Below are 12,357 nucleotides of genomic sequence, written 5' to 3' on the forward strand. Positions count from 1 at the left end.
GATCTTTAAAAAAGTCTCTGAGTGAGAAGCTGAGGGGGAAGGGGAGGGAGTAGGAGGGGGTTATGAAAGAGAGGCCATTACTTTGAAAAATCTTCATGCTAGCCACATTCGTCAGCGCGTTGATTGAAAGATATGTTCGGTGCACAACTCAAGCTTTAAAGTCGGTAACTGATTGCTCCTAATAGACATAAAATATAAATATCCAATGGAAATTCATAGCAAGATCTTTCACGGAGTTTATTGGCATTTATAAAAGAGGCAACAGATAAGGTGGAGATGGGGTGTCCATGATCCCCATCCCCTAAAAGTTTTTTCTAATCATTTCAACTGTTTTTCTTTTTTCATGGCAACAAAGTAAGTATAACCATTTATTGGTTCATATTGTCCATTTTTTCAATTATGCATGGATAATTTTTCCATCCAGCTTGCATTGTCATCGACATGTAGCATACCTGCAGTAAAAGGTATTTCAAGATTTTTTAGCATATCATTGTTGAAAGAACAGTTTTAGTGGCCATGTAAGAAGTCATGACAATCGCAATTTTTCAATGATGATCAATGCAGGAATCATACACAGAAGATAGCATTATAAAGGACGTATAGGCATTCAATAATGACAACATTATTGTCCTGGTTTTAGCGTGATTTTTTGCTAAGATTCCTAGCCAAAACATGAATTATAGCCGCATATATGATCAATATGTTAAGGGCTATAGAATTTCATTCTGAAACTCATTTTCTGTCTCAAGAAATTCACTTATAAGAAACTGCAGGCTGACTTTTTCAAGGCTATGTAACGGCAAAGTGCAAAGAACTGTTCGGTCTCAATTTTCCCGTTTCTGAAAACTGTTAATTTTGTTTTCCAGAATCAAACTAGCTTTCAATTTTTTTTAATTAAACCCTGCTCTCCAAAACTATTTACTTTCTGCCAAAATGTATAATTGCCATTTATTTTCAGGATGGTCCTGCTGTTTTCTCAATAACATAAGTGATCAATTTTTAATAAGAAACTTATCAGCCTCTCCTTCAAAATTTACTCCTTTTACAAGAAACTGTACAGCCTGATCCCGAAAAAACGAATCCTTGATATGCGGGGTTTCAATGTTTTTGCATTGCTATAACCAGAAATATTTTGTTCAGTTTTTTCTTCTTTGTTGAAGAAAGGCAATGTTTTGATCGGATGCTCCTTCACATTGATCAATTATGCTGCGTAACAACGTTCATCCGGGACTTTTTACGATTGAAAAGCTCTCAAGCAAACGTTGCTGCTTTTCCAAAATGGAGAACATTTCACAGCTTTGTTTGTGTTGCTTTGAAATGATCGATAGAAACCAAGTGCAAAGTAACTAATTTCCAGTTGGATATTATGTTTATCAACTTAATCGGGTATGTATCATTTCTTTAACGATTTATAAATAATATATGTGTAATTTATGACGCATTGTCTATGGGTAAAGTCGCAGTGATCTGGCCCAGCATTTGTGAAAGCGGGCTCCATTTCTGTTGTGTTTTGTGTATTCACTCTCTCAACATGTGATTCTCCCAACTGGCAATTAAATCCTATCCTCTTATCACTACATCATCACAATTAGATTGTCAGTCATTCACAGTTTTTTATTATTTCCCTTAGATGCCGGTATACGAAATGAGGAGTCATTGCCACTGGACATCATTTGAAACGAACCAGACGCAAAGGCAATTCAGGAGGTAGGCAAAATTTAGAGCTCCTCGCCACGATCAGGTCCGCTCGCAGTGGAAGAGCATGGCCTTTTTCGCCAACGTACACAATCTTAATTGTTACAAGTATAATCATAGTCATGCAGTGGAAAGCCAGATGGCGGCCTTTTTCCATCGCAACAAACTGGCATTTTTAGGCCTAAAGTAATGTTAACTTCCTGGAATAACCCTGCGACTAATCATTACTTGCTAAGAATAGTGACAGAAATCAGTCATTCGGTTGTGTCTAGACTTACGTGTTGAAACTATTTCCCACCACGGATATCAATATTTTGACTTACAGATAAACATCTAAGTTTTGACGATTAATTCTACGCCTCCAATACCCGTTTCCAAATAAAGATTTTTTAGGATACCTCAACGCTTAACTAACTTGATTTGTTTCACGGATTAGCTCGACAATATGTTTTTTCTGCAGGAATGGCCTATGCTAATTAGTCGCTCGTTATTTTTTGTATGATGATTCCAGGAGTCTTGAATTTGAATGTTTGAGGGCACCGCTGATTCCATTTTGTGGCCAAACATTGCGAATCTGTTTTAGGCTTTCATCTCCGGACGTCCTTAGAGAAGTTAAGTTTATGCACAGTCGACCGCATTCATTGCTATTACCACTAGTTTCTCTTCAACTGATTCTTTTGCTAGAAGCCTCCATAAACTCTTCTTCTTTTGCTAATGACAGTTTCATTTCGCCCCGAAATCATTCTGGATTAAACCGGACATAGCTGACAAGTTTTGCTTGATTCAGCAACACCCTTTTATGTGGTTATCTAAGTGATTAGTACTCTTCTCTACTGAACCTTTCATAAAATTATTTGCAATTTTTTGAGAACAATGCTGTCTAAAATATTTAATGATCGTACAAACTTCATGACAATGTTGGAATAGGAAAGTAGGCTTGCAATATCAACGCATCGGAGGTCGGTCGGGTTGATCTTTGCTGTTAGGTAGGTGTGACTTGGTTCTCTATCACTCTGGTAGAATGATACTAACATTTGTGTACATTTAAAGCATTTGATCTGAATTTACAACGTTTTTATCTGCTGTTTTGTTGGACATGCGTGTTAGTTTTGCTTGTGCGGCCTAATACGTCCGATGGGTTTTATAGGCCTAATGATTCGTGACAAGTTTGACCTCAGTAAAAGTTCTTTTCTTCGTCGCATTTATGTCATCGAAGCGAGTGGCATGCGTTGAAATTTTTGTATCGTTTTTTCATGTTTAACTCCAGACTTTAGGTTCTCGCTGGGTTTTGTTGATGTGATATTTGAACAGCCATAACGTTAGTTGTTGCCACATGGATAGTCCAGGTGTGCTGTCATTGTGCAGTTTTCTGACATATTGTGAGCTCTTTAACGTAAAATGATTTTTAGTTAGAACTTTCGATGTTAATTTATCCAGTGTGCTCTTAGGGAACGATTGTTTAAACTCGTAATTATATTCTGCTATAGATTAAACACCAACCTGGTGGTTATAGTTGTAGTTAGGGTTTGAGTAGAATCATGATTGCATAACTTGAGGAATAAGTGATCAAAACTGAGTCAAATAAAATATAACAGTTTTCAAAGTTATTAGCTTTATTCTTGTTTTCTTTAAAAGGAATTGTTTATTTTCTTGTTTTAAAGACCCTTGTTCTAAGACCTTTGATATTGAATATGTACAGCAAATTTAATTAATGTATTTATGGGTTATATATGCTATAAACATCATGAGTGGTTTGATTTTTGTATGTACAAAACATAGCTTTTTCTTTTAAGATGATATTTTTTATAAAAATTTTATTATTTATTTGACTTTCCTAATTACTTTTAAAGCCTTTTTATCAGTTTTCTTAAAATATTCAAGGCAATAATGTTGAAGTTTTTATAATTCAAATCTTGAGGTTTTAAATGTTAGAAGCCCTAAGGATCTTTTCATTGAACCCATCAGCAAACACTACCACAAGTTATACACATCCTCTTTATGTGTAATTTTATCTCTTTGGGTTCAATTTTCCATTTCACTGCAGAGTAGAGAGCCAAAGATTGAATCACTTTTGATATAAATATAATGGTAGCCAGCAGTAACTATTTCCATATTAAATATGTAGTAACAGCTGCCATTCTTTCGATAGAGATAGAAGATGCGAATAAAAAAGTTTTGACATTGATGTTAGTGGAGTTAGTGTGGTTTAGATTGGTGTTTTAATGCAAATTGTGTTTCTGATTTTAAATGGTTGTTCGAAAGTTTTGTTGTACCCCATCTGTTGCTTGTCTGGAAAATAATTTTTTCACTGAGAACTGAAAAATTGTTGCAGCTTTTTAAGCAAGAAAGACACAGTTCATATCCTTACATCTAATGGAAATCATATCATATTTTTTCATGATTATTTTTCCTATAAATGTTTGTAAAATTGATTATCATCCTTTTCATTTCTGTTTTTTATGTTTGCTAGCTCATGAGTACTTCAACTAATTTTGGAATGAATATTGTACTACTTGCTGCTGTTACATCAAGCAGCCTTCTAAATTTTCATCTTTTTGCTCTTCAGTTTTTTATTCAAATCCCCTTGTTCTTTTGAAATTAGAATGCGTGGATACTGTTCCTTGTAAAATGCCCCAGTTTTGGGAAGTTTGGTTTATTCTAATAACAAATGCTGACAAAAAATTACTCAAATTTGGTTAGAAATCCTTGCCTGATCTATAGCATGCAATTCTATCCATAAAGCTGTCACACTGGTTTGATTATGCAGGCAATTACAACTAAGAGTTTGACCTGTTATTATACCAAGAATGTTAGTTATATATGTTAGTTATTATACCAGGAATGGTATTCTTATAACCCTGACAAGCTAAATTATGATATAGTACATAAGGTTTTACCCAGACTATCAGACAGGATGGATTATGAAAGCCTTGAAGATACCATCACTGAGATACTTAAGCAACACATACCAATAAAGAAAAAGTATATACGTGCCAACGATGAACAAAGAATTACGAAAAGCAAATATGCATCGTTCTAAGTTAAGAAATATATGTAATAAGACCAAAACTGAGGAAAACCTCACTGCATACAAAAAGCAAAGAAACAAAAGTTTGAAGCTACTCAGAAAAAGAAAACATGATTATTTTAGAAACGATCCAAAGAACATTACCGATAACCGTAAAATTCTGGAAGTCTGTCAAACCAAACCAATTAGGCTTACATGGGGCTTAATCAAAGTTAGTTTGGGATAATTTTGTAATTGAAGATTTTGTTGGTTGTTTGTTTGTTTTCTTGTTTTTATTCTTATTTTATTTTGCCCGGCAACTTCACTACATTTATATCATGTTAAGTTTTATCTGAAAGAACAATTTTCAATTCCTATTGGGTTTGTTCAAGGTCAAAGTTATATCCTGGATAAGTCAAGCAAAAGCAAAGTGATTTTATAACCCCCCCTCCTCCCCCCTTAAGGTCTGGTTAAGCAAGATTCAACTTGATCACAATGTATCTAACTAGAAATGTCCTTTGATACACTTTCAATTAAAGCTGTCTAAGCTTTTTCTCACTTGATATTTCAAAGAAATTAGATTCAGATTCCCTAGATATTTCATACCTTTAGGTGGATTGCTGAAAATTGTTTAGGTCTGGTAATTCTGGTAGTTTATTGAATTTGTCTGTTCTAACAGTATGTAACAATTTAATCTACTCCTTTTGAGATACAATAAAGCTTGCCATTTAGTGTGTCAAACCCTTTGAGCCAGAAATGAGTTGCAGACAACAAGTTTAAAAGAAATGCATTATTTATTTTTATTTGGTGTCTCTCAAATCATCACAATGTTAATACCATGGCAGTATGATTTGGAATAAATTCCAATTTAAATGACGCAAGGTTAGGGGAGTTTTTTATTATCTTTTCTACCATTCAGTTCACATATGTCCTTTAAGATAGCTAATAATGCCCCACAAAAAGTCCTTTTTTTAAAACCTGAAAGCCTAGTAGTGCTGTTAACTGGGATAAGAGGTAAAAAGAACTTCAGGGATATGAGATGTGGAAGAACTTGATGTCGTATAATTTATTTCAAACTCTATTTTCAGAAGTTTTGGGACATCTAAAGTGATATTTTAGGAATTGAATAAGGGTCCCAGGAAAAGGAAATTCATTGCCCTTTATAACACAAACTCAAGTGATTATCAATTTGTTGTAAGCTATGTTTCATGAGTGTCAAAGTAAATTTCTATTGTTGTATTGTTTTACTTCCATGGAATTTTAGATTGTACTTTTAATGTTTTTAAGGTTTTCCTGGTGCTTTTTCAAAAACAAGTTCCTAATTTTAAAGTTTATAAAAGCTACAAAATCTAGCTACCAAAATGTTCTTATATTTTCCTATCTCTGTGAAACTTCATAATTCTGTGAGCAACTAGCTGTGATTTTGAGGCTGTGAAATGTGTTCATTTGCTGCAAACATACTTGTGGTTGTGTTAGTCTATGTATGAGTCATTTATTTAAGTCCTTTTGATTCTTTTACCAGTTGGCTATTTGAACTCATCTTGAACATTTTTACAACTTACACACAGTCATTGATCACTGAATTTAACATCTTTGGCACTGTACGAGCATGTGCAAGGCTTATAGCCACAAAAGCTATTGTCTAGCTTTCCAGTTTGATTCTCAAAATATTACAGTTATTGGTCCTTTTCATTGGTTTATAACACTGAGCTTCAAAACCTATTGATATTGCAAATTCTGATTACTTAATTGATATGGACATTGCAAAATTGATAATTTAGTTCAACAGTTTCCTATAATTTAGAAGAAAAGCTAGTTAGTTTTCTCAGAATTTTCCAAACCAAATATATTGCATTGTGGTGTTATTAATCATTTTGGCTGCCCAGCCTTCAACTTGATTTGCCATGCAAAAAGTATTTTTATTGTTCTATCTTCCACTTTCTATTTCATGCTACTTTGATGCTCATGTTGATTCTCTTCCCAAAGAATTTCACTTTTGATGATGAGATCTTATTTAATTTGAGAAATCTTCCATCATTTTACAGTTACACTTTCTAAACATATAGGTGCAGATTAAATTCCAACAAACTCCTCGCTATTGCAGAAATGTATGATTCTGCGTGTAGTCTAATCCTTAAAGCCAATATTGCTGTTCTGCCTGATGCTTGTAAATCTTTGCAGACTTACATAGTAGTTCTCAAGTATTTAACAGTTTGATCAATCCCATCTCTAGAAGGGGACGACCCTTGTTAAATACACAAAAAAGAGATTTGCTTGAGTTGGCTGGTTCTTGTTCTTTTTCTTGTTTCTTTTGTATTATTTCTTGAGGTTTGGAGAAGCTTTATATCCAAGAATGGTTGATACCATAGTTACATTTGTGGTGGCTATCATGCGAAGTACTTATTGTCCCTGTTTCAGCTTATTCAGGTGTTCCAGTGCTCATTCAGGTGAATCAACCACTTCATTCACTGCATGATTGACTAGCCTTGGTGTATTAGCGCTCTTCGTGTCTTGCCAAGTGAACCATTTTGTGGTTTTTCGGTGACTGAATTTTACATTTTATTGATGGCCAGTTTTGATTTTGGTCATTAAGAAGTAATACGAATGGCCATGCGCTAATGCCGCTAGTTTTTCTCTTCTACATTAGATTATCCGGAACAAATTAGCATTTTGTATATTTATTGTTGACTTAAGGGGAATTCTCAAGGAAAGAAGATAAGCCATAGAATTCCACTAATTAACGCCAAAATTCCTATCCATTATTGAGTGGCTTTTTCTTGAAAAACTGTCGTCTTGAAGTTTATTGTTGCCTGAATTAGGTCTAGCTGTTGCTTCTTATCTTTTGCTGTTCCTTATCTCACGACCGACCGAATCAAAACCCCGATAACGGTTTTTACAAAGTGTGCACGCTTTGGCTTGAAATTTCAGTGATTTAAACGCAAGAACGATCCTGAGGGGTTGCGTGGTGCTCAACCTTCTGGTTGTTCTGTACAATCACGATCTGAATCAACTCTCTCATCAAAGTTTACAAAATGAGAGCAGAACCACACTCGAGTATATAGAGCTTTAAATTGAGATGGGTCTTTCTGGTTTTGAAATAAAAACATCGTTTTTGGAAAAAGCTTCTAACGACTGAAACTAGCGAGACGTGTTTATTTTTCCTTTAAAGTCCTTTTTGGGTTATTGATAATACAAGAACCGCAAAAATCCCAACCATATTTTATTCACACTCAGCATGTCCCTATTAGAAGTTACGTTCCTGTTTTACGTCCCGGTGAAAGACAGCTGCGTTTTTGTATTTTAAAGTCACTTTCTGTTTCATTTAGATTTTTTTAATGTCACAAATGTTATGAGTACATTAAACTCGACAGCTAGATTAAAACATGCCTTCTTTGTTAAGTGTATCATTAGCTTGAACTCCGCTGTTTATTATGTATTTCAAGTGTACATGAAAACACAGTGATTAATTGCTTAGCATTGCTTTGGCATAGGAAGGGACTATTTTAAAATCAGGTCGTTCTCTTCATTGTCTGCATTCAAAAGATGCTAGAATTCTCTGTTTTAAAGTCAGTTCACGTTTCCCTTGATAGCTTACATAGCTTACTTGATTGGCCAATTACAAAAATATGATTCCTAAATTGCAAGTCCGGTTATTTTGCAAGAAATGCTGAGCTGAGACGGACAAGTTTGAGGCAAAATATTGCCACGTAGATTTGTTGTCTATGTGGAGCACAATGCATGAGCCAATTATGATTTTCTACTATGCTCTCTTTAACCCGACGTCAAGGTCTTTCTGGCCTAGCCGCGTCTCAGATCATAGGTTAACTTTCTTGCATCTTCATGATGTTAGTGTTCGCTGAATTGTATTGTTTATTTATTTCTAATTTTCAGATGACGGAATCCGAGGAATATTCGCACAGAAAAGTAGATTAGCTGAGAAATAAGGCCTCAGAATGAATAACAATTTTATGGGGTATTTTGGCCCCAGTCACAATAGCATGGGCATGAGCCCCGATTTTGGGAGAGGCCCTCCTGGGCAGCAAGGTGGATTTGGTGGCCTGCCTCCAAATATGAATCCACACGGGGGTCTGAATATGCCAGGTTTCCAACATCACCAGAGGCTACTTCATTACGAGAATAATCACATAATGGGTCCGCTGTCTCCAGGCATGTCAAGCATGCCCCCCGGCTCCGGTATAGGGCCGCCGTCAGGGCGCTTGATGGATATGAATTTTGCTCGCTTGCAACACTATAGAGCTACTCAACAGTCCCACCTTCAGCATTCACCTGGCTCGCTATCGCCAATGCCCGGCATGAGTTCTGGTCTCCCAAGCCAAAGTCCGTACGGTTTGCGAATGCCAAATCTCGCTCCAAAGCAGCAAATGCTAGAGGCCAGGCTTCAATCAAGTCTTGGAAATGGTATCACAAGGTGGCCTCGTATGCCATCAGGCGCTGGGCTGACGAGACCGCAAATGCCACAGCTGCTGATGAACCAAGGCCCGATGCCGATGCTGCAAAACACTAATGAGTTTCAGCTGGGTGGATCGCCAACTTTTTCAAGTGCTGATATGATGCGATATATGAAAGTAGATGGCGACGAAATTTATTCTGCTCCAGGTATGTCAATGAATTCTTTCGATTTCCCACCACCATCACATCAGTTTCAATCAAGTCAAAATCCATTTAGTATGGATTCGCAGATGAGTCAGCCCCCTCCGCTCAAGCAGAGTGATGGCAGCCAAATGCCAGCTATGTCTCCGAGTCCTTTGTCATTTGGACAGCCACAGTCGTTGGGCTATGGACCACCTGTATCAAAGTCTTTTGTTGACAGTTATTCGAAATTCATGAATCAGGTCCCACCACATTCCCCAAAACTGACTCATTTTGGACCAAGTCCAAACAACGATATTTTTGATCAGCCGTCAAACCCGCTCACGCCGCTGACTTCGCAGGAAAAATCGCCATTTTCGCCTTTTGGTGGAGGTGGAACATTTAATGATAATCTAAACTCGCCAGTTGGTATGAGAAACATGCCACAATCATTGCCAATGCAATCATCATCTCCTGTCATCCAGACAAGCTCGCTGAATCTGCGCTCCCCAACCAAAGTCAACCCATTGCTAACTCAAATTCAGCAACTAAAACAGCATATCTCTCAGTTAGAGGATAATCCAATGAGCCAAGGTTCTCCAGATGTATCATTGCTTAAACAACAGCTAGAACATACCTATATGCAGTATATTAGCCAGCAAAGATCAAACGACTTTCCTCCAATGAAGGACTCAAACAGAGTGCCCCAGCCGCATGACTTTTACCTTGATAAGCCGCCAATGACACCACGACCCCAAACCGACTATTCTATCGATAAACCCCCTCCCACTCCTCGACCTCAACCCACAATAAATGACTTCAGAATGGAGAAAATGCCGAAGGGCCCAGTTAGGGGAATGCCTCCAAACGACTTCATCTTGGAAAAAAGCTTAAGTCAGCCACATCTACAACAAGATTTTCTGTTGAAGAAATCCCCACAGACACCAATCGCACCTCCGCACCACGATATTTTTGACAAACCCCCGATGACGCCAAGGCCGGTGTCACAGCACGATTTTATGATGGAGAAATCACAGCAACAATTATCTCAGAGCGATTTTATGATAGACAAACCACCACCAAATACGCGACAAAAACCTCAGCATGGATTTGTGTTTGGAAAGCCACAGTTACCTATGTCCCAGCACCAGCTACCCTTATCGCAGACACAGTTACCCTTATCACGTACTAATATGCAATTATCCCAGTCGCAACTTCATCTCGCTCAGTCGAATTATTTCGATAAGCCTCCGCACACGCCGAGACCTCAGCCTATGCAGCAGGAATCTATGTTGGACAAACCTCCCCCGATTTCGCATCCAAATGCAGGAGCAGATTATGTTTTAGATAAAATGCCACCGACTCCAGGATCGTTACCATCTAACCAAACACAGTCGAATTTCAACATGGTCAAGTCCCCAGTTAGGACGCAAGCACCAATACAGCTATCGATGCAGCAACAGCCACAGAGGCCTTCTCATATCCCTTTACAGTCTCCACTGCGATCTCCTCCGGCGTTCTTCTCACAAGCTTCACAGTCACCATTATCAACAATTTCAACTCCAATCCATTCGGTGTCACAACAGCAAGATAATGATATCGATCTTAAAGACGATATTGCATTACTCGATGAATTATTACAAACTAAACTGAATGAGCCACCTGAAAAACAGGAGCCTTTAAATCAAACTGCTTCCCGAACGAATTCCATGAGCAGGCCAACAAATCCAATGCCTGTGCTTGATGGTATGCCATCATCGGCAGCATCACCAACCATACCACCAACAATGCCTGTTTTAGCACCATCTGTCCCGCCTCCTTCGTCTATGTCAAAATATGAAAATGCTTTGCATGACCCGAGTCAAGGTATGATGCAAAACGTAATGCCATCGATGCCAATGCCTTTCCATATGCCAATGTCTGCAGGGCCGATGTCTGCAGGTCCGATGTCTGCAGGGCCGATGTCTGCAGGGCCGATGTCAATGGGTATGCCAGACAATTCCATGATGTTTCCTGGGATGTTTGGTCTGAACTTCGGAATGATGCCAACAGGTAGGCCGCCTCATCTCAAACAGCCAGGCATAAAAGAGAGGTCTAAAGCGAATAAGAACTCTGCTTCTAAAAGCTCTGGGTAAGTTTGAGATATCATTTCTTTTTTTAACTGTAATCGTATTTATTTGATGGAAACATCCCACATTTATTGTTTTATTAAGTTAACATGTATTTGTATTCCGTTAAAATTGAGTTGTACGGTGTCTGTGTTCTTTGATTAGGGTTTCCCCCTTTTTCGACCGTTAGACCTAGCTGTTTAGGAAAACTTAAACCAATCATTCATAGCCTTAATTATGTTGAATAGACATTTATGCTGCAATGCATTAACCTATGGTTTTAAGGTAATCAGGTTGAGGGCAAGAGGTTATAAGGTTCATACCTTGTTCTATCCAGTTTAAATGCATTTTTGTGTAGTTTGACATCTTATTTCTACTCACCATCACCCCCCCCCCCCACCCCAAAGCGCCCTACTTCCCTTAGGACATTGCTTTGGTCCTAAATCGCAAAATGGGCAAATGTGGATAATTTTTGTTTGTATTTAGCTGGCGTAATAACGCATCTTTTCTGCCACTGCTTTTTTTACTACAATATCCAAGCTCTAGTTTTACCATGACATGATTTCGTTTGTTCTAACAGCCTGGCCTCTGCTCCTAAGAAGAAGAAAGTGCGTAGGAAATCCTCAGAGTCAGACAACATACCAGCATCGCCAAAGACTCCAGTAACACCAGCGACCCCGAATTCGACTTCAGGCACGACCGTCATTAACCCGTCTTCAAACGTGTCCAGCGTCAATTCAGGCGAGAGCATTGCAGCCATAAACCCATTCACTCTTGATGACAATCTTGCTGATAATGCAGCTACGGTATGATTTTGTATAGACTATCATCAAGTAATTGTAACAGGTATCCTTTGAAGTAATAAATTGTCTCCGGCTCGTTTTTTTTTTAACCATTGGTATGCTATTTCAAATGGTTAGATGTAAGACAGAAGGATTCCTGAATTTCAAAACTTGT

General features: G+C 37.7%; 1 protein-coding gene across 3 annotated transcripts in view; it reads left to right on the top strand.

Moving 5' to 3' along the window:
* The first annotated feature begins 1,225 nt into the window (after nucleotides 1-1,225).
* LOC135690890 (uncharacterized) overlaps nucleotides 1,226-12,357 on the top strand; it is a 39,150-nt gene continuing 28,018 nt past the window's right edge. For all 3 annotated transcript variants that reach the window (XM_089116094.1, XM_089116095.1, XM_089116096.1), the window contains exons 1-4: nucleotides 1,226-1,386; nucleotides 1,631-1,707; nucleotides 8,594-11,423; nucleotides 11,981-12,206. In XM_089116094.1, the coding sequence (XP_088972220.1) occupies nucleotides 8,656-11,423; nucleotides 11,981-12,206 (2,994 nt within the window). In that variant the 5' untranslated portion in view covers nucleotides 1,226-1,386; nucleotides 1,631-1,707; nucleotides 8,594-8,655. The remainder of the gene's footprint in view (nucleotides 1,387-1,630; nucleotides 1,708-8,593; nucleotides 11,424-11,980; nucleotides 12,207-12,357) is intronic.

Source organism: Rhopilema esculentum, chromosome 4 (assembly GCF_057945365.1).
Source record: "Rhopilema esculentum isolate cy_ngs chromosome 4, ASM5794536v1, whole genome shotgun sequence".
Classification (NCBI taxonomy): domain Eukaryota; kingdom Metazoa; phylum Cnidaria; class Scyphozoa; order Rhizostomeae; family Rhizostomatidae; genus Rhopilema; species Rhopilema esculentum.